The following is a 27,880-nucleotide window of genomic DNA, read 5'->3' as shown; positions in this document are numbered from 1 at the left end:
CTGTGAGAATTTGGGGGAAGCTTTATGGATTTATGTGGTTTTCGGATTTTCTTTTGCCATACTTTGGGTGACTATTATCATTGCTAGCATTGATTCGTCCGCCTTTGTGGCGAGGTGATGGGATTACCGAAGCCCGTCCGCCTTTGTGGCGTTGGTTACTGTCTTTGTGACAGTAATGCTGAAGCCCAGTATCCTAATCGCTACACTTAGTGGCGTGTGGGTATATCGCTACACTTTAGCCTGGGAGGCTATCACCCGAGCCTGGGAGGCTCATTCGTATGGCTATCTTCTTCCCCTACTTTTATATTATTTCTGGGCTAGCGGGGTCTAGTCCGATGATACGATACTCAGCGGATTTGATTTACAGTTTCCAGTTTCCAGTTTCCTGATTTGAAGAGATAAATGTTTTACCATTGTTGCATGCATCGAGTTTTTAAAGAAATAAATGTGGGAAAGTATAAAATCCTTTTTCTTTTCAATTATTTATTTTTGTCCACTCACGCTAACGTTTTTATGTACTTTCCCCTGGGCCATTCGGTTTCAAATGCCCAGTTTGCAGGCGAAATTAGTTGAGGTCGGGCGTACATGGAGTCGAGGCATAGCCAACAGCATTGCTTCCGCGTACTCATTCTATTTCTATTTTCTTTGTTACCTAGTGGATTAGTATTGCTCTGATAACCTGTGGGATTAATATTGTTTTTGGGTTGAGATTGATATTTGTGAAATTGGAGTTGTGATTTGGGGAGCAGGTGGCTCCAGGAGAATAAGGATGAGTGATTTAGAAGTGTAAATTTCATTTCTCCAGGTTTTGGGTAGTCCATTTTAGGGGAAGTTCTGCCAAATTTTTGGAAGAATTTCTTCTAAGGTGGACCCCGCATGGCCACTTCGAATTTCAGGGTGAAATCCGGGGGCGGGTCGTGTCACAATAAACCTCTCCAGCCCCATATGAGATCTACAACAACCTCTTTGGAGACTTTCGGCGAGGTTTCATAAACCTCTATTGCCCCCCAATATACGTCTATTGGGGGCCAATAGACGTATATTGCTCCTCTATTAGAGGGCAATAGACGTCTATTTGGGAGCAATAAATCTTTCCGGCGACCTATGAGATCTCCGAAGACCTCTTTGGGGACCTCCGGTGAGGTTTTCAAAAAAGTCTGGTGGGCGGGGACCGGTGACCGGAATCCAGTGAAGTTGGCCGGAATCCGGCTGCCGGTGACCGGAATCCGGCTAACGTTGGCCGGTGACCGGGCTCCAATGAAGTCTCCTATGGTTTCTCTCTTTTCAATTCTCTCTTTCTCTCTCTCTCTCTCTCTCTCTCTAAGTAACAAAGAGTTGAGGGTAAAATGGTATTAAAAAACAAAAACAAAAATCTTAATGGGATATTAAGGAAGACCTCCTTAGAGTGTTTTGGGTAAGAGAAAATTAAAAAAACTTAATGGGGAAAGTGGGAAAAAAATCTCTATAAATGAGGTACATGGATGAAAACCCTTTAATAAATTTTGAGGCAATAAGGAGGTTTTTGCCTCCCTTATCCCTCTATTCAACCAAAAAAAAAAAAAACTGCACGTATGGAATTTTATAAGGACTCATTTGTTCATAGTAGTTCATTGTAGGTACTCATTTGTTGGTGTTCAATAAACATGTTCTAGTAGCTATAAGAACATTACCAACAAGAAAAGTACTCATTTAAATCAAGAATCATTGAATCTAAATGTATTAGACTATGAATATAATGGCGAACCCTAGCCTCTCCCTAACAGCGTTCTCTCCTGCGCTGCTCCTAGTGCTGCTCCTATGCGGCGACGAACTCGACGGCTCCGGCCACTCAATTGGTGGACCTCTCGGTCTGCCCCTACCTCTTGACTCAAATCATGGTATTGTTGATCCTGCAATGGTTGGACCGCCCCCTTGGGCTGGGTCCTTTCCATCTCATCCTCTCCGGACACGGCGAGATTTCGTCGCTTCTTCCACACCTTGGTGGTGGCCAGATCTTAATCAGAGTCCAGGGAGACTGCACCGGTATCCCTGGGATAGTGGTGCCATTCAGTCACAGGATTTTGAAGGGTTTGATTCGAAGAGTAGCATCACAGACGGTGGCGCTGTGCTATTGGTACGGGATGACACAATCGCGGGTGTCACGATGATGGGCATGGCGGCGACGATAGTGGTCAGCGATGGGTTTATGCGGGCTCAGGTGCACGGCGGGAACTGGGTGTCCAGATCATTTTGGGCTCAAATCCGAGCTCTGCTCTTGGTGACTCCGGTGAGGAAGGCGGCGAGGTTGCCTTGGATTTTCTCCTGGCTGGGTTCCCGGTCGACGTCAATCCTGATGACGGCTAACTCGGGGTGGCTCCTAGGGTTTGTCGTTGGTGGACTTTTTGGGCTGCTGGCTGGGCCTTGTGCATTGACGATGGATGTTGGACCTGGATCACATGGGTCCACAATGACTAGTGGGTTTCTATACCCCTGTTTTAGCTAGTTTTTGTTTAATTAGCCTATTACTATGCAATACTAGTTCATAGTTGAATAGGCTTGCTTGGAATAAGTGAGCAAGACATGTCGAATGAGTAGACCTATCCTATGTACCACCGTGTTACCTTCACAACTCTCTGTCTGTCTATAGATGGCAGCGGGAGGGTATGTAATGGCTGCTCTGGCCTGACCTTTTATTAATGGAAATCTCTGTGATGATGTTTATTCAAAAAAAAAAAAAAAAAAGAACATTACCAACATAAATTATAAAAGAACAAACTCCTCATTGTACTTTTCTATTTCTTGTTCTTTTCCATCATGTAGCAGTAGTACATGTACTACAACTCCTACAATTCAAAAGAAAAGAAGACAGGGTCAATGTGCCCACTTGTATTTGTACTTCAATTTTCTTTTTCAATAATTTTAGGCCCCAAACTAATAAGACCAACACCAATTACATTTTCTTCGATACATTTTTATAGAAAATTAAATTTTACCTACAAGTTTGTAAAGATTCGTCATTAAATACTTGTTTATGGAGTTAATGTCTATCTCAGGAGACTATTTTTTACTTTCTTATGTAATAGATTTCAAATTAGCCGCCTTCGAGGGCTCGCGGCTTCTTAACTTGTTGTGTGTGTTTTTTGACTTTTTCGATAGAGAAAAAAAAAGACGTGCATCTTCGATCCCAACGCTTGCTTATGATGTCAATTACATAAATTCTGTATTGCTTGTGTTATTTACATAAATTCTGTATTTGGCTATACGTATATGGTATAAGTACCGTACGACAAAGTGTACTATTTACATAGAAAAGCAACCACCAGTACTCCTCCTAGCTACCATTTTAACCGCCGGAGCATCCCTAGTAGTAAAACCGACGATTTCCCATCTCCGATGAGCCGACGGCCTGGGAAGGTTCTCCGGCACAATGGTCTCCAGCTCATTGGCTCTCCACTTTGGGCAAATTCTCTTGTCACTCCATTTCACAACTTTCTCACTTGACTCCATCACCAACGGCATACCTTTAGCTATAGCTTCATGGCTTTGGCAACTCACAAAACCACCCATCTCCAACCCAACCATAACACAAGTCATGCCCAGAACACATCTGCTACTCCATGATCCTCCATCACTTTTGTTCGTGCACAAATCAAAATTTTACATTACTTTCAGTTGGGTCATTACAAAAATATAAAGGATATAAAAAGTCAGGCATGGAAGTTGGGGGGTTTCGATTATAACTTACCATGCAAGTAGTACTTGATTCGTCTTTGACGGGGGAAAAGGGCCTGAGCTTTGAGTTGGAGGAGGCAGCTGGTTAAGGCTGCAGCTGAAGCTTGTAATGGCCATTTCTCTCTTGATCAAGATCTTTAAGCAAGAAGGAGGAGGATGAATCATCATATATAGAAAGAGAGGAAGATGGGTTTGGTTGAGCTAGGGTAACAGACAAAGGACTGCGACGGTGAGGGCTTCTAATTGGACACGTGGGTTGGACCCTCCATGAAAGACGAATCATTGCTTGCCGTCTCGAGCCACCAGTATAGGAGACGCGTGTTGGAATGAGTTTCCTGTAGCCTTTTGCATATAGTGAAGTTGTCACTTTCATCACAAGGCTCGACGACAATTACTTGGCTTTCTGCATCAGCGAATTAGTTTAAGTTACAAGTTAGAATTCTGACCAAAAAAAAAGTTACAAGTTAGAACAATCGTAGGTACACCTTCCTCATTCTGACCTTAGACTAATCAGCTCATGATGAATGCTACCAAATTTATCGTGCTTCACCAAAATTTTAGAACAACTCAGGGTTTACAGAGTCAGATCAATCTACATGAGGCTAGGTATATTGGAATTTATGTTTTATGCGTTTACTTTTAATTTTTATTGTTGAGAGAAATATTATTAACGATAATCATAAACATAAAAGTAAATTGAGTTGGCCATCACGTTTAGTGGTAAAATTAGTTAAACATGTGTTGGCTTTGTCAATATGTCACGGAATCATCAATTTGCATTTCCATAGATTTCAAAGCCGTATTCTTAAGTTGAGCCTAACTTGATCGAGAAATAAGCGTAGTTTCTTTTGGGTGGTGCTATTCGCACACTCATTTTCTCTATTCACACCCTCTCTATTTTTTTATTATTTTAATATAATTTTTTTTTTTCAAATTACCCTAACTAGCCTCCTTTGTAATTATGTTTTTATTTTATTTTTTCTATTTGACAAGTCAATCATGAATAAAATATCATTATACAATAAACCAATTTTTCTCGTGAATATCATTGTTGATTAGGAAAAAAAAAAAAAACAGATGGACAGGACGAAGTGCAATCTGTCAAAAGCTATGCAATTACTGTGGCAAAGTTTAGGGCTTAGATGAAAAATACATCACCGAGTTTGGGAATTTAGGTATGTCATGACTGCTATACAAAACTGAAAAAAGGTATAAGCATATCACCTAAATTAAAGGAGATCCAAAACCTCTCACATTTAGATAAGCAACGTTGATTGAAGATACCATTCCTAGTGACATAAAACATTCTATAGAGTGATGATATGACTAAAGTCAAAATGAAATCAGAGCATCAACAATTTCAAAATTATCAATCAACTCAAGTCAAAACCATGATTAGCAAGCAAACCATACCAAAATAAAATTAAGACAAACAGAACACACAAATTTAAAGCTCCTAGTCCACCAAATCGCTGAGAAATTGATATTTTTAGCAGAGAGCGATGGATTGAAATATACCAAATAATTTTAGTTAGAATTTTACTAAGAATATGGATTTAAAGGGGCTCGAATGATCACTAAACTCATATTTTTCTTCCATGTTTCCATTGCAAAATCAGATGTAAAATTTTCTCCAAAGATGGGTTTGAAGTTGCTTGTTCTGCCATAACTAAACTTCAAAGCATCATGTTAGAGATATAGAATGACTATGCTAGAGAAATTTTCGATGGAAAATAAAAGAGAAAATCACAAAGAGTTATGAAGTTCTCTGTGTCAGTGGGAAAATAAGGGCCCGTTCGGTATCATTTTGCGATACTGTTTTTTGTTTTACGAATTCAAAAACTTATGTAATTTGCGTTCGGTGCATTAAATTTGAAAAACAAGGAAAACAAATTTTAGGAAACAATTCAAGAACTATGAATAAATATGGGAAATGACTTTTTGACGTTTTCATTGTTTCTTGAAAACAACCTGCCCTGCAATTTAGAGAAAGTGATATTTTTTTTTTTACTTTTAAGCACATAGATCCACAAACTTTTCTCCTCTCTTTTGATCTTTCTCTCTTTCTTTCCCACAATTTCCACTGAGACTTATCCTCTCTTCTCATGATCTCATCTACTTTATCTGCTGTTTGAACTTTCTTCTTCCCCGTCTTTTTTTTTTTTTTGAATAATTCCCCGTCTTTTTCAATCAATTGAAACTTGCAGAATCATGCAGTAGAGAATAATTCTTTCATGTGTCAGATCTAATTTATACGGATGATTTAGGAAGAAAGCTTCGGTATTCTATGATTCAATATAATTGGATTATCTCATGGGCAAGAGGAATTAACAACTAAGGTTGAGACATTTGATTGAATTATCTTTTTGAACTAAAGATTCAAGACCTTGCAACTTCATATGATATATTTTATAAACAAAATTGAGGGATTTGATTCTTCTTGTTCAATCTCCTTCACAATACTCTGTTTCTTTTCTCATAACAACCAATAAAGGATTCATAATCAATACAAACAAAATAGTCAATCTTTTATGATTACTGAGGAAAAACTAAACTGAGTGCTATAGATATATTTTTTTTTTAATGATGGATATGTATTTAATATTTCAAGTTTTGAAATACTTGTACTGAACATGTTTTTACATCTTAAAAACTTATAGTTTAATTCCCCGTTTTCATTCTACAATCCAGTATTACAAAAATAGTTTCATAAAACGTTACAGGACACACCCTAAGGGTTTAGGATTTGCGGATGATTGACTTGCTAAAAAGAAAAAGACTATTGTAAGGGAGGATATTTAGGATTTGTAAAAGAAATTAAATTAAAGTAATAGATAAATAAGGGAGGTGTGTGACAAAGAGTTATGAAGTTCTCTGTGTCATGGGAAAATAATGGTTTAGGATTTGCGAATGATTGATTTGCTAAAAAGAAAAAGAAAAAGACTCTTGTAAAGGAGGATATTTAGGGTAATTTATAAAAGAAATTAAATTAAAGTAATAGATAAATAAGGGAGGTGTGTGAATAGAGAAAATGGGTGTGCGAATAGCACCACCCTTTCTTTTTTCTAAAGTCAATCTCAACCTAGTATCTATTTTGTTATGCGCTTTATATGAAATAAAACATTGTCTCTTATCTGTAAACAAAATTTGTTATTCTTTTCAAAATCTGCTTAAGCCACGTATAGTGATCTCTCTTACATAAAAGTTCTAGTCCTACAATATAGATTAATACAAATTTTCTAAACAATTACTTCATCGAATCAGGTGGCATGACAAATATTTTGGTCAACAAAAATTGGATTAATCATCTTAATTTTGTATTAAAAATAGCTAATCTTAGCAGCCTCTGCCTTTAATTATTAGAAGTTGACTATGATCACATATTAATGCACAAATTGCATGCAAAGATAACAGAAAAGAAAAAAAGGAAAAATAATGAGCAGGGAAAAGATTTGATAGCGAACCTTTCCTTTTTTGATAGTGATTTTGATAGGGTGGTTATAGAAAGGACACCATCAATTTTTACCAATCAATCATAACTGAATTTCAGATATTTTGTCTGTCAGAAATATCTCCCCCACAGGGTAAAAAGGTGACTCAAAGCATGTGACCCTACAAAGGCCAAGGTCAAACAGTAACTGTAGCTACAAAATACGACGTCGTTTCGGAGCCCTCCCCTCAGAAACCGACCAGTTAAATCTCAGCATTGAGCTGAAAAAGCAGTGTCATCGTGCAGATCGCCCCAAATCTCTCTGCTTCTGGATCACAGCGAATCGCTTTCACTCCCAAATTTCGTTTCTTTCTTAAACCCTAATTCCCATTCTCTCCCTCTCTCTCTAAAACCCCTCTGCAGAGAACTTAAATTCCTGTCCTTTTCAAAGCTTCTGCAAAAAACCCTAAATCCCCAAATCTCAGAATCCGCTAAAATTCACCACCAATTGCCTCGAAAGAGTCGAAACGAAAGCGACCCTTTTCGTCTGAACAGAAATTCCCAGCTTGGTAAACCCATAAATATGGTTTACAATCATGGAGGGAAGTAAAGTTGGGAGCTTTGAGAATGGGAGTACTAGCGAGGGTCGGCCTCCGAACCCGGCGGCGTACTGGCGGTGCTACGGCCGCGACGACGGCGTTCCGGCGGCCCCGTGCAAGAAGACTCTTGTTCGACACACATCTCTTGTATGTTTCGTTCTCAGCTTCTGCAATTTTTAGTTTTTATTTTTTTTCCCTATGTGGGTTTTAACTCTGGTTTAGTTTGTGCAATGATCAATACCCATGTGTTCATATTTGCTAAATTTGCTGTTTGAGTGATAAGATCTTAGTGTTTTCATGTTCAAGATGAATTGTAAAGTATGCTACTGTGATCTAGGTTTAATTGTCTTTATGTGTAGCACTGGCATTGTTCCACTGTGTTTATTGTTTGACTTGATGTGAACAGTAAACTTTTTTGGGGGGGGGGTACTGTTTTTAATAGGACTTGAACAGTGTTTTGTTTATGTGTTTTTTTGGGTGTTGTTACTGTTTTCTTAAGTGTGTGAATGGAATTTTAGCAGATGAGGACGAAGGCGTCAGACGTCACGGTTGAACTGGGAGTAGAAGAAGAGAAGTATGAGTCGAAGTTCATTCCAATTGTGCGCTCTGGAGCATGGACTGACATTGGTTCTCGCTCAAACATGGAAGATGTTTATGTCTGTGTGGACAATTTTATGCATGACTATGGTCTCAAGAATTTCACTGATGGCCCCAGTGCCTTCTACGGGGTATTTATCTTCTGATCATGTCTTATAATTTTGCATAGTCGTGGTTGTGTATACTAATTGATATGATTAAAACTGCGATCTATATTTTGCAATTGAAATACTTATGTTATTGGTGTCAGGTCTTTGATGGACATGGAGGAAAGCATGCCGCTGACTTTGCTTGCTCTAATTTGCCAAAGTTCATTTTTGAGGATGAAGACTTCCCTGGTGATATTCAAAAGGTTGTAAGTTCAGCATTTCTGCAAACTGACACTGCCTTTCAAGAAGCCTGCACTTTGGATGCTACCCTTGCTTCTGGTACCACTGCATTGACAGCTCTTCTTGTTGGAAGGTAATTTTTCTTTTCCCTTTTGATCAACACTCATCATTACTTTTCAATGTACATCAGCAACTTTTTGGTTCATTCTGCCTTGTGGTCAGTTGCACTCACATATATTTATGTAAAGTATAGATCTCATTCCTTGATGCTTATTACTTTTGAAGTCATTTTGATTTCAATATATGTTAATGTCATTCATGCATTATTTGGATCCATACCTTAGAAGTGTAACCGCTGCACTATTGCCTTTCGATATATACTCTGAAATGATCATAGACTGAAGAAAATTCTTTCTCACTTTTGTTTTCTTATTCATGATAAAAAGCATATGAAAAAGAATTTGGGGTCTCAGCAGCCAGATTCTGTTGAAACTATGGCGTTGAGTATTTTATAGCTTATTACATACCATACAGGTCATGCCAACCAGTCCTAACTCATTATAGAGGCTTACTAGTTGCATCTATTGCTCAAACCGTGCTGATTAACTTTTGGTTCAATATGGGTCTCAATTTATTCAGTTTGTGCATGTTCAGTTAATTTGTTCTGTGAGTTCTGACATAATACTGATGAGAGTACAATTTGGGTCTCTTTTTATTCAATTCATGTATGTTTATTAATCTTTGTTTCTGATGGCAGGCTGTTGGTGGTAGCTAATGCTGGAGACTGTCGAGCAGTGCTATGCCGCCGTGGAAAAGCAATTGCGATGTCAAGCGATCACAAACCTATATGCAGCAAAGAGATCAAACGCGTCGAGGCATGTGGAGGATCAGTGTATGATGGCTACCTTAATGGGCAGCTTAATGTCACTCGCGCTTTAGGAGACTGGCATATGGAAGGAATGAAGAGCAGGGATGGTGGGCCACTCAGTGCAGAGCCAGAGGTTAAGACTGTAAAACTAACGGAGGAAGACGAGTTCCTTATCATTGGCTGTGATGGGATCTGGGATGTGTTTAGGAGTCAAAATGCAGTGGATTTTGCTCGTCGCAGGCTTCAGGAGCACAATGACCCAGCCACATGTAGCAAGGATTTAGTTGATGAGGCTTTGAAGAGGAAGAGTAGCGACAATCTGGCTGTTGTGGTAGTTTGCTTCCAACACGAGCCTCCACCCAATTTGATTGCCCCTCGCTCAAGAGTGCAGAGGAGCTTCTCTGCTGAAGGTTTGAGGGAGTTGCAAAGCTTCTTGGATGACTTGAAAACTTGAGATGATGACGAAGGGTTTTGTTTGGCTCATGTTTTTCCAATTTAAATTTTCCATTTTAGTTTTATTGAGATTCTCGAGTTCCCAACTGTAACATATGCGGCGGCTAGTCGGTAACATAAATTCTTTTCCGTGTATAACTCTGATTTAACTTGTTTAGGCACTCCTTGATGATTTTACTTTTTTCCGATTACATTGGTATGGTTTTACTTGGTACAAGGCATTTGCTATTGTTTTGGATTTTGTTTGTTCTGCTATGGAAAAAGTGCTGGCGTTGTCCCGTTTGTGCTATATCATTTAGCAGAATAACAAAATAATTGAATTCTGGAACATCGCTTGTATATTTTTCATTTGGCAATATCGTACAAATCTGTTTGTAAAAAAATCTCATCTTTTTTGGAAGTTAAAAGCTCGAATGGAATAAGCAAAGATAAAGCCGAACAGCAATGAAAACCCGACAACCACCACTGCAACGATACCCAGAAAGTCGTGCCTGTATCCAAAGTAGCTTGTCAAAAAATCCTCCACAGTTTCGCCAGTCTCAAGTCTCTGCTTTATGTCTCCAAACTGCGAAGCGGCCATTCCATACAAGGTCCAAGCAACAGGGCAAATCCAATAGTACCATTTCCACCATATAGGTATTCTCTGTCATAAAGCCAAAATTCAGTTCTACATTGCATATTTGCATTTATGTACCTCTCTGAGTACTACGCATGTATACTAAACTTACCGATGGAGGAATGACAAATCCTGAGAAAAGGTTCCATATTGCATAGAAGGAAGATGAAGTTATAGCAGCAATGTTGTGGTTGGGAGTTAGAGCCATGGTCATCATGCCATAGAATGTGTAGTATAATAAGGTGAAGTACATGAAGAAAAGGTACCAAAGGAACTTGGAAACTATCCAATCGAATCCCATCATTGCATATACTATAACCCCATAAATAATTGTCTGAATGAAAATGTAGGGAACCTCAATCATCATCTGCAAGAGAATGTGGCTTGGTGAGCATTAACATTATGGATGATAAGAAGTTTGCACTTGAAATTGATGTCCCAAGGGAAAAGTATTTACCTGTCCAAATGCGTAAGGCAAAGCTGAGTACATACCAGCTGCTCTTTCTCTGTAAAACACTGTTCTCTCAACAGCCACAATCGGCTGCACTGAGGCAGCATTCTGGACCCCAAGAAAAATAACAGCCGAATATATAGAGCCCATTGCATTGAAGATGTCTTGCTGCTTGCTCCTGTGATCCCCAAACAAGTTAGGACATGTTGGAGGTTAAGAAATTGAAACTCGGAAGACCATTTTCATGCTACTTAAATTTATTGGTTCTACATACCTTTTTGACCCGAGATCCCAAAATATCATACCAAACAACAACGCGATGAATGTTGTGAATAAGAGTCTAACTGCACTATATGATGGGTTTCGCCAGTACGACCAGTGTTGTTTCCATAGGCAAGCCATGCATTGGGTGTGAAAAGATTGTGAGTAGCGAGTAGGAAAGTACAGATCCTTAGAACCTGAGGGAGGTATAGACAATTCCTTGATCATATCTTTAGTTCTCCTGAACCACACAGGATAGTGTATTAGTTATGTACATCAGCAAATATCTGAAAGAGAATTGCAAGCAAACTGATCTCACTTATATGGTTCTGATTTCTTGTACACATCTGTGAAGTTGACCCCAAGAGCTTCCTCTTGTGCTGCTGAAGTAATTTCCAACATCCAGGTTGCAGGATTATATCCATCTTTAACTTTAGGAACGCCATTAATTCCCTTCATGCAACAAAACCCATTTTTGTTAGTTCTTCAGCAGTGTTTTGGCAGGAAAATAAAGTTGTGGTTTGCTTTCGAGTAGTCCTGACCTCAAAGTACTCAATCAGAAAGGAGGAATGGAGGCCTAATGGACCGGAGTATATTGGCTCACCTCCCAATTTGAGAAGAAGAAGCTGCAATGAAACATGATGTACTTGAGACATTTACTATAAAGGTACAAGTTATTGGTTCTTCTCTGAAAATTGTATCTAACCTCATCAAAAGCTTCGAATATATCTATGCTAGGCTGGTGGATCGTGCAAACCACAGTTCGGCCTGTGTCCACTGTGTTCCTAACTGTTCTCATCACTATTGCTGCTGCCCTGGCATCAAGGCCTGATGTTGGCTCATCCATGAAAATTATAGATGGATTTGCAACAAGCTCAACGGCAATAGTCAGTCTTTTGCGCTGCTCGGTTGAAAGGCCAGTTACACCTGGTAATCCCACAAGTGCTCCCCTAAGTGAAGTCAGCTCCACAAGCTCCATAACTTCCTCGATAAACATCTGCAACCCATTATATGTTAGATTTGTACACAACCTGGTAATCTTGAAGAAAATGCAGGAATTTGATGTTTCATAGTATTTGCTATAGAAAAAGACTAGACTAGTACCGTCCTAGTTGCAGAATCAACCTCAGGCAGTAGCCGAAGCCAAGCAGAAAACAGCAAGGATTCATAGACTGTAACATGAGGAGAGTGGATATCAGTTTGCTCGCAATAACCTGATATGCGAGCAAATGTTTCTTGCCTTTTACAGTACCCAGATATCATGATGCTTCCCTCAATGTATCCACCAGTTTTCCTTCCGGCCAAGACATCCATTAGAGTGGTCTTGCCTGCACCACTAACACCCATCAGGGCTGTTAAGACTCCTGGTCTAAAAGCACCACTTACCCCTTTCAACAGTTCCAGCCTATCCTCCATAACACCCTGAGCTTTCATTTCCTGAAAGGGCATATAAATTGTTTTCACTCAGTGATTCACCTTATAGATAGAGGGTACATCTAGTTTAAAACCAAAAATTACCTGTGGCATGTCTATGGCATATCTGATCTCATCGAAAGCAAGGGAAAGAGGTTGAAAAGGAAGAACCATTCCTCTCTTCCTTTTCCCATTTGCATTATCACTTCTTCCTCCACTTGTAGATGATGACAAGCTTGTTGCACCTTCAATACTACTTTCTGCATTGTCATTGTAGAGAAGCTGTGGTCGAATACAGCATACCAAGGATTTAAAACAGAAACATGCATGGGAACTGAACTAAATGACTTACCAGAATATCTATTTCCTCTTGATAATAGCTCAATGAACTCTCCAGTTCCATTACCATTTCTCTCCGCTATGCTTTCTTTGGACAGTACTGCCTGAGGCTTCCCAAAGGCTGCAACATTAACTCAAAATTCGGATCAAAGGTACAAAACTGAATACAAAGAGCATATGGGTGATGATACTTACGATCAAGGTATTGTAGAGCGAAAATAATGATGATGTTGAACAGAAAAGTGTATCCAACTAAGGCTGCGACTCCTATCCAATACCAATGTGCTTCTGGGAAAATGCCATGAGACTTGAGGACCATAACTCCCAAGGATTCTGTAGAACCAGGTGGAACCTATAACATAAAAATATTTCCATAAAAGCATTCATCGTAGTTATTCAATCCTAAATACTTATGTTACATAGTACAATGAGAGATAGATGATTACATGGCTCCAACTCTTTCCAAGAAATTCATTCACAGCTATGGCATTTTGTCCATACATCAACGGCGAGACCCAATACCCCCACAACCACCATTTTGGTACAGCCTCTAATAAAATAAAATAAAACAAAACAAAAAAAAAAGTTTTGCATTGAAAATCTGAATTACATCAGCATTCATGAATAGGAAGCTCATCTTCTATTATTGGATCACCTCGAGATAAGACAAATCCACCCAAAACCAAGATTATAAGTAATGCAAATGTTCCAAATGTGCTTGCAACTATTACACTCCTTCCTATTGCTGCCATGGACCTGAACAACCCGGACGCCATCTGGTTTATGCACACCAGTAACATGTACTGCTTGAGGAACCTGCAATTTAGAGCTTTCATCAAATCCTAGACACTCTGCCGAAGTTTAAATTATGATGTTTCCTCTTCTCACCTTTCAACATGTGGATCAAATCCTATGACATAATAAGTAATGATCACCCAAATGAAACTCTCTATTAAAGTGATTGGGATCTTGAGTATCCATCCAGGTATCGAGTATGCCCATGCAGGATAGAAGAGGAGGTCTCTTTGTTTGTAAAAGACGGGAAGTTTCATAATGGCCATGTTCAGCTCTGATATTCCATTAAACATTGCTACAATGACTGCAAAGAACAAAGCGCCCAGATAGATCCCCCCATCCAACACAGTGCCTTTATGCATCTCAACTCTTAGAAATATTGTTGTTGTTATAGAAGCTAAGATGATAAGCTGAAAAGGAAGGGGGGGGGGGGGGGGGGGAAGGCATTAAGTTAGAATCACTTTGAGTTCAAGTACTAATGCTTCAATTAAAATTTCTATTGGTTATGGTCAGTCCATAGTTTCAAGAACTGAAGTCAAATACTAAAAGAAAATGTTGTACTTACTAGAGCCAGTTTGAAAATGTAGGCAAATGAGTTCCTCTTCATGAGCAAAAACTCTCTAGAAACGCAAGCTCTGAACAACTCCGTCTTGTTAACACCATATTTCTTAGCTGTTAAAGCAGCACGGTGGCTTTTAGACCTGTCAAAGGGACTAGCAAGCTCATCACCAAGTCTCTGGCCAATATGAAATGCCTGGAATGCTTCAGCAAACTCAGTGACAGTAACAAATCTGTAAGGCTTATGTAAATGTGCCCAATACTGTGCTTGATCTTTCCTGGATGTCACCTATCACAGACCCACAAATGATAATGTTAAAACAGAATGGAAAGTTATGGAGATTGGAGAGTAAATAAACAAATGCAAGCTAGAAAGTGAAGAAATTCGAAAACAGAATTACCTCTTGCAAGAAGTCAGCAACTCCTTTCCTCTCAGGACATTTGAACCCCATGAATTCAAAAAAGTCGAGCACACTTTCACGTGGACCCTGATACACTATTTGGCCATCTGATAGGAGAATTATATCATCGAATAGGTTATAAGTTTCAGGGGCTGGCTGTAGGAGGGAAACAACTGCAGTTCCCCTAAGAATATGGATTGATTGCCTGAGTGAGTTTACTATCTGGAAAGTTGTTGAACTGTCCAAGCCAGTTGATATCTCATCCATGAAGAGAGCTTTTACTGGTCCAACAAGCATCTCCCCTGTGTCATGAATATTATAGATACCAATTTAAAGTGTATGGTATAAAAATAACACATTGTGAAATTAGGAGGTAAAGAGAATGCAGTACAAAGATTTATGGCATGGTCAATGTCATACCTATTGTGACTCGCTTTCTTTCTCCACCCGAGATGCCTCTTACCATTTCATCCCCCACCATAGTATTGGCACAAATTTCAAGTCCCAAAATCTACAAGAAATTGAAATCAGAAACATAACATGAATATTCAAATTCTTTAGTGTATCTTCAAGCTGAAATGAATTTCAAGATGGTACCTTGAGAATATAATCAGCAAATACACTACTCTCCTGCCCTTCTAATGCTGCTGCCTGAAGAATTTAAACTCAAAAGGATGTTCACACAATGAAAAAATCAATTTTTATTTTTTTAATCTTCTTAAATTAATACATGAAAAGTTCTGTTCTTTTTGGCTCATCAATCTGGTTACTCACCTTTTGGTAGATATCAATATCGGGATCAGGCTTGATATTTTCCTCCTTCTCTCTTCTAGACAATTCTGCCAGCATGTCTACAATGTTTCCAAATATGAAATCAAGCCCTTTCCAAATCTTTAAAATAAAATATATCAGATACATGGTGTTTAGACTGACCGCAATTTGATCCAACTCCTTGACATCTAGCTGAGAAAGCCAGTGTCTCTTTCACTGTCATTTCTCCTATGTGAAGATCATTTTGACTTATATAAGCTGATGTTCTCTGAGGTACAAATTCTGCCATACCATGTCCATTATACGTAACTTCTCCCGAAGACTTCAGATTCATCAATTACCCTATTAGACCAGATTTTATGAAGTGAAGAAAATTCATGACATAAAAGGGCCAAAGTTTTGTTCTTACTCTTAAATCTTTACCAAGTCTTCCTGCAAGAGCCAATAGTAATGTGGTTTTTCCGGAACTTGGGGGACCTAAAAGCAAAGTCATTCTGCAAGAATTGCATTCAGAAGTGAAATAAGAACTGTTTGGTAAATACAGAATGGATGATGAATGATGATACCAATTTCATATAAAAACTTACCTTTGGGGCTTGATAATGCCACTAACATTTTGAAGGATTGTTAAGGATGCCTTTCTACTTGGAAAAATGTGAAGATAATGTAACCATCCCTATTGAAAGTGAGAAATCTGAAGAGATGAGTTCCAAACTTAGAATAGAACTTGTATTGATCCAACTGTAAAAGACTACTTACCTGTAACGTATTGATGGCAAAGTTGAGTAACGTAGGCAGTGCTCTGCTTCCCAAATAAACTTTTGCCTCCACAGTCAGATGCTCAAACCGAACTTCAATTGTGGGCATATGAAGTTTAACTCTGTATCCAAATTTGGAAAGAACAACACAAACTCATTGAAACCTTTTCCAAAGTCAATATGTTCATGAAATTCACCTGTCAAAAGTCAATATGTTTGGATGTTAATAATCAATATGTTCATGAAATTCACCTGTCAATTCGGTTCTTGAGCTTTAACAAGAACTTCTCATTATCTTTCTCTGCATTTTTCACCAGCCTCTCCAACAAAGTCTTCCTCTCAAGTAAACCAAGGTTTTCGACACCAACCTCCCTAGCTTGGCCCTCACCATCAATGAACAAGCCTCTCCCGATACGCAAACCAGTAGGCAGCCTCTCAATTGCAGCCCATTTGAGAGCTTCTTCATCGTCTTCACCCCGAAAAGACCTCGAAAACACTTCCATGGTGAGGTTTCCCACCCTGGAGTCCAAAGGGCCTAAACAACTACAATGTTTGCATACATATCACCATGAATTCAATTTAGCATCTAGCTAAACCTTCTATAATGGCTGTTGCTTTTGAATAAGTACCTGTGTCTTTCTGTCTGTCACTTTTCCCCACCAACATTCTTTTGAATATATCCGAGAATAGTGATGGTGGAAAGTTTGATCCTACTCCATCTCTCTGTTTGTAAAGAATGATTTAAGGAAAAGAGAAATAGATGGAGGAACTGATCGAAGTGTGCAAGTGAAGAAAGTAAAGTAGGTCATGATTGTTTGGAGGGTCGAGTTCGGTCCTTGTATCAAGGAAAGAGGGTACACATAGTTTTCCTATTGATTTGGGAAGCACATAAAAGGTTGTGTTTCAAACGTGGATGGACATCTTTCTAGCTCACCTAAGAAAAGTAAAAAAAAAAAACGCAAAAATGGGTTACAGTGGTGGCCTGCAACTGCCTGGAAGTATCATACATGTGGTTTAAGAAAACTCGCGTAGGACCGCCTTATAGATCATGCTATCATTGCTAATTTCATACCACAATTTATCGAGGGATTCTCTTTGGTGCATTTGTTTCGATTGAACTCTTTTGTGCTCTAGGTCGGCGGCGCTTATTTGATTCGTCAAATGGACGCTACCGCCTAGTGGTAAGGTGAGACTAAGTGTCGTCGGATTTACTTTTCGGTAGCAACATAGGAGGAAAGCTGTGCTAAAGCTGGTAATTATGTTATGTTGTACTCGGGGTACATATCGAGTTATCTTTCCGCTATGTCACTGCTATGTTAAAGCAAATGGAGTCGTTATTTGTGCACTCTTTGCTAGTTGGTGCTTGCTAGAATACAAGTCTTCTGTAGAGATTTCTAATATTATTTCAAAAAATATTCTAGATGCTTATTGTAATAAGGGGTTTAGGCTCAATGTCCCGGCCCCCCCCCTTGTATTCGACAGTTTCATTAATCGAGGTTTGAGGGAAGCCGCACTAGCCCTTTATTCAAAAAAAAAAAAAAGACATTGATATATTATTTATTATTATAGATCAACTCAATGTTATGTTGCATAAATTCTATATTCGGTATTTTTTTTTTTGGCGCAAAAAGAGGGATAAGAGAGGCAAAGAAACCTCCTTACCACCCCATGTTATTAAAGAAAAAATAGATACAAAAAGAGGGGGACGAAGCCAAGACCTCCATAGTAGAACACACCAAACATTAAAGAACAACTAGCTAACGAAAACGAAATTGTGGAAGACCTAAACAGTCACTATTGCAAGTCGAAACAATGAATGGAGGAGTCACGTCCCACCAAACTAAGCTTGTTAAAGTAGTACCATGATTTGCCAAGATGTCAGCAACTCTGTTACCTTCACGAAAGATATGTGAGGACCGGAAATGCATCTGAGAAATGCAGTGCAAGGAATTCATCCACTCTACTCTAAGTTGCCATGGCACCAAATGAGGAGAGCGAAGAAAATTAAGAATAATGGAAGAATCCACTTCTAGCCATATATGCTAGTTTACCAATTACATGAAACTAGTCCACTACTTTATGCAAACGATTGTTGATGCGTAGACGTAGTGTTGAATTTCTTAGTATAGCACATGTATAATTTTGGTGAAAGGTTTTATCTGATTACCACTAGTACGTGTTTGAGAAATTTGTTTTAATCAAAATTTAGATATTTCGTGATTGAAAAAGAATTTATTTATTCATTTTTTTTTGCTGAGACCTTTCACAAGATCAAAATGTCAATTCCATCAAAGGCACTTTTTCACAAAAATTGTCCTTTCAATTAACTCAACATCCAAACTGAAACAGTCAACCAACAACCAAAAAAATAAAATAAAAAATAGGGCTCTTGACCATTTACTAAATTTGGGCCCAACAAATGCTCACTTACTCCACTAAAAGATTTGTGTGACCACTTATTCAATTTAAATATAAAAAGACAAGTTTGCCCTTCAAATAATTAAAAAGTCATTGGGGGGCAATAAAGCCGGACACCGGTCGCCGGTGACCGGATTCCCGCAACAGGTGATCGGAGTCCGGCGGCCGGTCACCGGATTCTGGCTGCCAGTTACCGGAGTCTGGTGAAGTCTCTATCTCTAAGTGACAAAGGGAGAGAGGGCAAAATTGTCCCAAAAATTAATAAAAAATAACTTAATTGGGTATTAGGGCAAAAAATATATAATTTGTTGGGTAACTGGGCAATCTTATAAGATGTTTGGGTAAATGGAGTTAATGTAATTTAAATTTGGGTAAATGGACATTTTTCTGAGGAAAAAAAAAAAAAAAAACAGAAACAGTCAACCAGAAAAGAAAAACCTAGGGAAAAAAGAAAGAAAGAAGTACGATGATTAGTGTTTGGTAATGAGTGTGCAGGGCAAATCATTAGTTGACAGGAGTGCAAGAACATCTGGTGCAAAGGATCATGAAAAAGGGTGCAATAGGTTGAGCTGTCTAGTATATATGCTCCAATTTTTTACTGAAAGTTTTAGTCCAATTGTTATCTTCTTAGTCACAATTCCACTAAAGAATTTCTTGCCCAAAAGGTTTAATTAATTATGGTTAAGCTAATAAAAGTAAGGAAAATTTGCTGTCATGCTGACTATTTCATATGTTAAATCATAATCATAGACTTGAGCAAAACTTGGATCAGAAGAAATCATGGCATCATTTGCTTTACAATGAATACAGACGTATTACCTTTTTCATCTCTTTTGAAAGTTAAAGGCTTTGATTGTAAAGGCAAAGACGGATCCAAAGAGCACTGAAAAAGCTACGAGCACTATTGCAACAACACTCATAAAGTCTTCTCTATACCCAAAATAAGTCCTGGTAAAAGCGTCCACAGTTTCGCCGGAATCAAGCCTGTCCTCAATGCCTCCAAACTGCGAACCAATCATTCCGTACAAGCTCCAAGAGACTGGGCACGACCAGTAGAACCATCTCCACCATATTGGAATTCTCTGCCACCAAGAAACAACAATTTTGTGAATTGTGATTCATAGTTTGATGAGTTAAGTCAAGTGAACATACTAGCATGCATAATAATCATCTGTCACATGTAGAAATCACTGATTTGGGAATGATAAATCCTGAAAAAACGTTCCATAGCGGGTTGAATGCCGTGGAAACTACAGCGGAAACGGCAATGTTGGGAGTAATGGCCACACTCATCATGCCATATAAGGTGAAGTATAAGTAAGTGAAGTATATGAAGAATAGTTGCCAAAAGAACTTGCTGACCGTCCACTCAAATCCGATCATCGTGTATGATATAACCACATATATGATAGTTTGGATCAAAGTGTATGGGAGCTCAATGCCAACCTTGTAATGCAAATGGAATTTGGTCAGAACCATAGTGAAAGTCCATAAGAGTGTGTGTTGCTTCCATGCATGTTTATCAACTCAATGTTCAAGCATGTACATAAATTGGTGGCTTGGATTCATTGAGCATTTCATAATGTGATCTTGGTGACATACCTGTCCAAAGGCATATGGCAAGGCAGAGTACATTCCGGCAGCCCTTTCTCTGTAAAAGACTATTCGCTCAATGCCTACAACTGGCTGCACTGTTGAGGTATTTTGTGGCCCAATGAAGAGAATAGCAGAATACATAGCACCCATTGCGTTAAAAAGATCTTGCTGCTTTTGCCTGCATTCCATAGGAATGTTTAACCAGGATATGAAGATTTCTGTTCTTACAAATTAGACTTCTACGTTTCAGCAGAAAACTTTAGGGACTAATCACAAAAATATGTTACTTTATTTTTCAGTGCACATACCTTCTGGAGCCAAGACCCCAGAATAATGTCCCGGTTGCTAAAGCTATCAATGTTGTGAAAAGAAGTCTAACTGCACTGTATGCCTGGTTTCTCCAGTAAGACAAATGTTGCTTCCATAAGCAAGCTTTGCACTGGGTATAGAAAGACTGAGAATATTTTGTTGGGAAGTACAAGTCTCTTGTATTCGGTGGAGGAATACTTAGTTCCTTGACCAAGGCCTTGTTTCTCCTAAACATTCATATAGTATTAGCAGATAAACATAAGTATTTCTGCTGAAGAACAAACATAAATCGACACAGAGAGAGAGAGAGTTTAGAGGCAGAGATTTGATGTTGTAATGTGTGTATTATTCTCCTCACATAAGAGGGTATTTATAGGAATACAAAGCTAGTGTGAATGCTCTAAGAGAAACTCAAAATGATAACTAAGCTCATCATCAAACAACAGCTCATGGCTGCTTCAATGATGATTTATGCCATGCTTGTTATCTCTTTACAAGCTTTATGCTACACAAGTCTTCATACCTATGTTTATACACTCAAGTACCTATTTGTACATGATATAGCCATCATACATTTATACATTATACTACAACAATTTCCTTATTATCTGAAAATATAATGGATATTTAATCTACCTGTATGCTTCTGAATTCTTGTATATGTCTGTGAAATTAATCCCTAGAGCTGCTTCTTGAGCTGCAGAAGTAACCTCCAACATCCAAGTTGCAGGATTGTAACCATTCTTCATTTTAGAAACTCCACTAATTCCCTTTGGTCAAACATAAGAATACAAAGTAAGAAGTAGTTGAGCATAAAACATGGCAGACAGTACATTTCCCATATTCAGAAGCCTAACCTCAAAGTATCCGATCAAGTAGGAAGAATGGTAGCCTAAAGGGCCAACGTATATTTCTTCGCCACCCTGTTTCAGAAGGAGCATCTGCAATTGGATTTCGAACTTTTCAGTCCTTTTGACATTGAAAGGGATATTCAAATTGTGTAATCCTAAAGCCTATGAAGTGATCTAATTAACCTCATCAAAAGCATCAAATATATCAATGCTTGGCTGGTGGATGGTGCAGACTACTGTTCTTCCGGTATCCACTGTATTCCTCACTGTTCTCATTACAATTGCTGCTGCCCTGGCATCAAGGCCAGAGGTGGGCTCATCCATAAATATTATGGATGGGTTGGCAACAAGCTCTACTGCAATTGTTAGTCTTTTGCGCTGCTCAGTCGAGAGACCATTCCCTCCAGTCAATCCAACAAGTGCTTCCCTAATTGAGGTCAGTTCCACAAGTTCCATGACTTCTTCAATAAACATCTGCAAACCAATGCGCAGATTTATGGTCAATGACTTTATGAGCATATCATGCAAGTGATGGAAGTTGCATAGCTTTTACCATTTTGGTTTAAATTGCTAGCATTTGCTATAAGAATCAAGCCTCCAACAAAAGAAAAAGTAAGGTGAAAAGATCTACCTTTCTGGTTGGAGAATCAACCTCAGGGGACAACCGGAGCCATGCAGAATAAATCAAAGACTCATAAACCGTAACATGTGGAGAGTGTATATCTGTCTGCTCACAATATCCTGAGATACGAGCAAATGTTTCTTGCTTTTTTGGATACCCAGAAATGGTAATGTTTCCTTCAATATATCCACCGGTTTTCCTTCCTGCCAGGACATCCAGTAAAGTAGTCTTTCCAGCACCGCTAACACCCATTAGAGCTGTTAGGACCCCAGGCCTGAAAGCACCACTCACACCCTTCAGCAGTTCTAGTCGATCCTCAGTAATGCCTTGATCTTTCATTTCCTGTAAGCGTTTATAGAAAAGAATTTCATAATATTGAAATATTGTTGTTACAACATAAGAAATGAAACCTGGTAGCTCTATGATAGATTAGTACTGTGTCTTATTTATCTGACACTAAATGGATAGTAAAATATCTATGAACAATTCAAGTTGCTTATAGTAAACAAAGAAAAAAAAAATTCTAGTTGCTGATCAAAATAAATGGCCAAAAATTATACCTGTGGCATGTCAACTGCATATCTGATTTCAGTAAAAGTAATTGAGAGGGGTTGAAAAGGAAGAATCATTCCTTGCTGCATGGGACGATTGGCTGACACATTCTCTAGAACTTCATTCCCTACTCCTGCATTGTTACACCACAGAAACGAATTGAGTAACCCTGGACATCCAAAAGGTAAAAACAAAATATAAAATGAGCTTTGTGAACCCACCAATAGAATTGTTTCCTGTTGGCGATAGCTCAATGGTCTCTCCAGTTTTCATGGCGTGTGTCACTGCCAAAGCCTCTTTGGACAATACTGCCTGAGGCTTATCAAGTGCTGCATGAATTGAGTTGATTGTCAGAACGTTACTTATATTCCAAGAAAGAAAAATGACCAAGTGGGTACTTACGTTCCAGAAGCTGAAGTGCCAAAGTGTAAAGGAAGTTGAACAGAAGAAAATATCCAAATAAAGCTACTACTCCAATCCAGTACCAACTTGCATCTGGGAATACCCCTCGAGACTTCAAGACCATAACTCCTAACGATTCTGTTGAGTTGGGAGGAACCTACAATAACATACTTGTTAGCTAATTTACCAAATTTTTCTAACCTGATCTTGTTCTTGCCTTTTGATTTAATAAATGATACTTACATGTCTCCAACTTTTTCCAAAAAATTCATTGACAGCCATTGCATCCGTTCCATACGTCATCGGTGAGAGCCAATATCCCCACAACAACCAGTTCTTCATCTCCTCTGGATCACAAAGGGTCATCTTTTTAACATCAATATTTATATCACTTAACCTAAAAGAACTAAAACTATAATTAATTACTCCAGTTGAATCTTATGAATAATTTACCTCGTGATAACATAAAGCCACCCAGAACAAAACAGCATAGTAAAGCAACAGATCCAAATGTGTTTGCAACAGTCATGTTCCTTCCTAATGCACCTATCAATCGGAACAGTCCGTTTGCCATCTGGCTAATGCACACTAGTACAAGGAACTGCTTGCAGAACCTGCAGTTACAAGTTTTCAGCAAAATTACAGATGATTCTGAGCCGAAAATTTGACATGTAATTTCTAGAATGTTTTATTTTTCACCTTCCAATGCTTGGATCATAACCAATACCGTAGTAAGTGATGGCCATCCAAATGGAAACTTCCACAAAGGTCATGGGGATTCTTATAATCACTGTTGGTAAAGAGTATGCCCAAGCAGGATAGAAGAGCAGGTCCCTTTGCTTGTAAAACACAGGAAGTTTCATGAGAGTCATAGCAAGGTCTGAGTATCCATTGAACATAATTACCATCATTGTGAAGAACATAGCTCCCATATAAATGCCACCATCTTCTACTGTATCCCGGTGCATCTCAGTCCGTAGGAATAGTGTCATTGTCACAAAAGCAGTTATGAGAAACTGAAAGCAAAACCAATGTAAGTATTTAAAGTGATTGAAATTGTGGGTTGAATTTGTATTTCACTTCTCGCCAATGCTTACTTAAAGCTTTACAATGATAAAATGACTTACCATTGTCATTCTGGTAATGTAGACAAACGAGTTCCTCTTCATGAGCAAATAATGTCTAGACAGACAAGCTTTAAAAAGTTCCTTCTTGCTAACGCCGTACTTCTCAGTTGTTAAAGATGCAGGGTTTCCTCTAGACTTGTCAAAAGGTCTAGCAAGCTCATCACCGAGTTCTTGACCAATGTGAAATGACTGCAATGCTTCAGAAAATTCCTTGGACGTGACAAAGCTATAAGGCTTATCTTTATCGGTCCAATATTGCTCTTGGTCTTTCCATGATGTCACCTGTTATTGAAGAACCAAAACCAAAATAAAATTGGTAATCTAGTCCAATCTCTCTAGTGAAAACAATGAGATTAATCTTAGGATATAAGACTAAGTCAGGTACTTCTTGGAGGAAATCAGCGACTCCTTTCCTCTCTGGACATCGGAAGCCCATGTACTCAAAGAACTCAAGCACATTTTCGCGAGGACCTTGATACACAATGTGCCCATCTGAGAGGAGAATTATATCATCAAAGAGATCATAAGTTTCTGGTGCTGGCTGCAGGAGAGAGATTACAGCAGTTCCATTGAGAATGTGAATGGATTGTCGTAGTGAATTTACTATCTGAAATGTTGTTGAACTGTCCAGGCCAGTTGATATCTCATCCATAAAAAGTGCTCTTGCTGGCCCAACAAGCATTTCCCCTGTATTTATTGAGCATTTTAATAGAAAATATCAGCCTAATCATCTAATTAAGTATGTTGTTACACTCATAGAGTCAGGCAATAGTAGCACCATTTCTTGTCTGGTTCAAGATCGAACTACAAGTTCTATGCTCTACCTGTGGTGAGTCGCTTTCTTTGGCCACCAGATATACCTCGTCTCATTTGATCCCCTACCATGGTGTCTGCACAAACTTCAAGTCCCAAAACCTGCAGAGTATTATCAGCAAAAACACATATTAGTTGAACATTTGCAAATTCTCTTAAGCATATAAATAGGAAGGATATAGAAGTCTTTTGAATGATGTAAGGCATTTACTTAGATGAGTCGTAGGTACCTTGAGTATATAATCTGTAATCACAGTGGTTTCCTGTCCTTTTAGTGCTGCTGCCTGCAAAATATAAAAACCGTTGGATGAAAATGCTCTTTTAGAGAACACATGATGATATAAATGAACTATAGCCGAAACTTTAATAAATTTATCTAAATCTTTCTTGTTCTAATACCTTCATGTAGACATCAAGATCAGAATCTGGCATAATATTTGCAGCCTTCTCTCTTCTTAGTAGTTCTACTAACATTTCTGGAAATTTTACAAATGCAAATTAACTCGATCAGATTAAGAGTTTACTTCAGACTAGATTAATAAATAAGGCAAACTTTCATGGTATTATAACCAACCATAACGTGGTCCGACCCCTTGACATCTTGCTGAAAAAGCTAGAGTTTCTCTCACAGTCAACTCTGGTATGTGAAGATCATATTGACTAATGTAAGCTGCTGTCCTCTCTGGTACAAACTCATCCATCCCAAGTCCATTGTAGGTAACTCTTCCAGATCTCTAAGTTATTATAAGAAAATGATACCAAATCACAAGGTGAAAAAACTAAACATATAGCCTATTAGTGGTAATCAAGTATTATAGAATCCTTACTTTAAGATCTTTACCAAGCTTTCCAGCCAATGCCAATAGCAATGTGGTCTTTCCGGAGCCTGGAGGGCCTAAAAGCAGTGTCATTCTGCAGAAACCAGATCACTAATATGAGAAAACGGTTTGGAGTTTACTCCATGTTGATGAATTTGCAACAGCATTGCCTAATTACCTTCTTGGCTTGATTATTCCACTTACACCATGTAGGATTGGCAAAGGTTTCTTTCTACTAGGAAGAAGATGAACACAATTCAAGAGCCCCTACAGAGAGAAAACAGGGATACCAGAATGTGATCATGTACTAGGAAAATTTATCTGAGCAACTCATAGAAGCAAGAATCCATCACTAAATACACATAGTTGCATAAATGTGAAGTAATTAGATACCTCTAACATATTAATGGAGAAGTTGAACATTGTAGGTAATGCCCTGCTTCCTACATAAGCTTCTGCTTCAACATTTAAGTGCTCGAACCGCACTTCAGTTGTTGGAAATTCAAGTCCAACTCTGTGTTTAAAATTCAAACATTAGACCAAAAACCAAGAGAACTAAATTTTCTTACACATGGAAAACACAACTGCATTTTCAGTTTTCAAGAAAGCCATATTGATAGTTACTTACCTATTCATGCGGTCCCTGAGCTTGAACAAGAATTTCTCATTATCTTCCTCAGCAATCTTCACTAACCTCTCCAACAAATTCTTCCTCTCTAGTAATCCAAGATCCTTGACATCAATTTCTCTGGCTTTACCCTCTTCTTGATCAGCGAGTATACTTCTCCTTATGCGTAAATAAGTAGGCAATCTCTCAATAGCAGCCCATTTGAGAGATTCTTCATCGTCTTCTTCACGAGAAGACTTGGAGAAAGCTTCCATTGAAGTATCCTCGTTTCTCCACATGTCAAAACTGCTCAATCATCGTGCACTACTACTCGTTTGTATCGTGCCCCGCCAAGCCAACCGCCACTAGTCTACACTTTCTTCACAACCAAACAGAAACCCACCAAGCTTTTCTGTAACTTTCATCCAAGAAAGTTACATTCCATGGATGTTAGTGCTGAAAGCAAGACTCTATAAAGTTGAGGGAGTTTGATATAAACGAAAACTATATCAAACCTTTATTTATATGCATAGAGACACAGGGCTTTAGTAGTGCACAACTGCTCATTGTACACAGTTGGAGCAATGAAACATAACATATGAAATTATGAAGCAAGGAAGCTGTATCCAATTGATTATATAACTAAGATCATGTGAAGCAAGTCATTATATAACTGACTTTCTATTACCAAGTGCTGGAAACAAGTCAATCTTAACTGAAATATTGAACAGCAAGTCAGGATTTTAAAATAAACTAAGATCTTGGCTTCCAGCACTTGGTAATAGAAAGTTAGCAACTAGTAGTCTAATATGAACCAGCTAACGCCCCTTCAGCATACCCAACCCACTACTAATCTTGGATACTTCGATGTATGACATGGGTGATAGTCGTGGATCGGGAAATTTTTCTTCCTGAGGGCAAGATGTACCTAAAAGCTCCTTGTTTTACTTGTCTGATTACTCTTGTCTTAGTTTCTTTGAGGTAATTTATCGAACACTTTACCCTCATAGTTATAAAAAAAAAATTAATAATCACAGATGTCAAAAATTGGAACGGAGATGTTTGCCTTCATTGCCGTCCCAGCATGCTCACCGTATGTGGGATGATGACCCTTCAATGTGGTGACCAAATTTGGTTATCCTTGCCATTGTTGTTGATTAATTGAATAGGCTCTCTCAACACGCATAGAGATGTTGACCCAAAGAGAGAGAGTTGACTATAGTATATGCGTTACACGAGTTACGGCTTACGTACGAGTAACGCCTTCCTACGTACTATTTTTTGTTTTTTAGGAATATTCTACCGTTCTACGTATTATTTTGATAATTGGAAAACGAGGACTATAAATTAAACCTTTGAAATATACGTGAAGTAGCAAACTTTGAAATATAAATTATGCTATCTTTAGCAAAATA

The 27,880-nt window shown here is 38.5% G+C and overlaps 4 protein-coding genes across 8 annotated transcripts; 1 reads left to right on the top strand and 3 right to left on the bottom strand.

Moving 5' to 3' along the window:
* Positions 1-3,134: 3,134 nt before the first annotated feature.
* LOC133740222 (protein CHLOROPLAST VESICULATION) lies at positions 3,135-3,882 on the bottom strand. Its single transcript, XM_062168162.1, has 2 exons — positions 3,725-3,882; positions 3,135-3,610 (listed from the first exon to the last, which is right to left on the bottom strand). The coding sequence occupies exons 1-2, from the start codon at positions 3,877-3,879 to the stop codon at positions 3,280-3,282; spliced, it is 486 nt and encodes a 161-aa protein (XP_062024146.1). The 5' UTR covers positions 3,880-3,882; the 3' UTR covers positions 3,135-3,279.
* Positions 3,883-7,411: 3,529 nt separating this feature from the next.
* On the top strand, positions 7,412-10,178 carry LOC133739996 (probable protein phosphatase 2C 22). Of its 2 annotated transcripts, none has more exons than XM_062167824.1 (4): positions 7,412-7,887; positions 8,259-8,468; positions 8,588-8,799; positions 9,424-10,178. In XM_062167824.1, exons 1-4 carry the CDS (start codon positions 7,738-7,740, stop codon positions 9,986-9,988), a joined length of 1,137 nt encoding a protein of 378 aa, XP_062023808.1. In that variant the 5' UTR covers positions 7,412-7,737; the 3' UTR covers positions 9,989-10,178. The 2 variants fall into 2 exon arrangements, with proteins under 2 accessions (XP_062023808.1, XP_062023809.1); XM_062167825.1 differs by having other exon boundaries at positions 7,413-7,887; positions 8,262-8,468.
* A 121-nt stretch (positions 10,179-10,299) lies between these two features.
* LOC133739995 (pleiotropic drug resistance protein 1-like) lies at positions 10,300-17,292 on the bottom strand. The gene is made up of 24 exons (XM_062167823.1): positions 16,603-17,292; positions 16,352-16,472; positions 16,180-16,268; positions 16,002-16,086; positions 15,755-15,914; positions 15,596-15,672; positions 15,419-15,472; positions 15,242-15,332; positions 14,822-15,123; positions 14,428-14,709; positions 13,956-14,272; positions 13,723-13,883; positions 13,514-13,617; positions 13,263-13,419; positions 13,081-13,188; positions 12,834-12,988; positions 12,420-12,752; positions 12,022-12,312; positions 11,858-11,941; positions 11,635-11,768; positions 11,329-11,556; positions 11,061-11,232; positions 10,716-10,970; positions 10,300-10,630 (listed from the first exon to the last, which is right to left on the bottom strand). The coding sequence occupies exons 1-24, from the start codon at positions 16,851-16,853 to the stop codon at positions 10,373-10,375; spliced, it is 4,269 nt and encodes a 1,422-aa protein (XP_062023807.1). The 5' UTR covers positions 16,854-17,292; the 3' UTR covers positions 10,300-10,372.
* Positions 17,293-19,094: 1,802 nt separating this feature from the next.
* LOC133740277 (pleiotropic drug resistance protein 1-like) lies at positions 19,095-27,359 on the bottom strand. Of its 4 annotated transcripts, XM_062168208.1 has the most exons (24): positions 26,487-27,359; positions 26,252-26,372; positions 26,037-26,125; positions 25,868-25,952; positions 25,615-25,774; positions 25,440-25,516; positions 25,271-25,324; positions 25,052-25,142; positions 24,613-24,914; positions 24,228-24,509; positions 23,800-24,116; positions 23,554-23,714; positions 23,344-23,447; positions 23,101-23,257; positions 22,920-23,027; positions 22,707-22,831; positions 22,156-22,488; positions 21,708-21,998; positions 21,531-21,614; positions 21,310-21,443; positions 20,673-20,900; positions 20,371-20,542; positions 19,960-20,214; positions 19,095-19,850 (listed from the first exon to the last, which is right to left on the bottom strand). In XM_062168208.1, exons 1-24 carry the CDS (start codon positions 26,762-26,764, stop codon positions 19,593-19,595), a joined length of 4,266 nt encoding a protein of 1,421 aa, XP_062024192.1. In that variant the 5' UTR covers positions 26,765-27,359; the 3' UTR covers positions 19,095-19,592. The 4 variants fall into 4 exon arrangements, with proteins under 4 accessions (XP_062024192.1, XP_062024193.1, XP_062024195.1 ...); XM_062168209.1 differs by lacking the exons at positions 26,252-26,372; positions 26,487-27,359 and having other exon boundaries at positions 20,131-20,214; positions 26,037-26,140; XM_062168210.1 differs by lacking the exons at positions 26,252-26,372; positions 26,487-27,359 and having other exon boundaries at positions 19,711-19,850; positions 19,921-20,214; positions 26,037-26,140.
* Positions 27,360-27,880: the final 521 nt, after the last annotated feature.

Source organism: Rosa rugosa, chromosome 3 (assembly GCF_958449725.1).
Source record: "Rosa rugosa chromosome 3, drRosRugo1.1, whole genome shotgun sequence".
Taxonomy (NCBI): domain Eukaryota; kingdom Viridiplantae; phylum Streptophyta; class Magnoliopsida; order Rosales; family Rosaceae; genus Rosa; species Rosa rugosa.
Note: the sequence above shows the minus strand (reverse complement) of the source record. Positions and strands in the feature narration are given on the sequence as shown.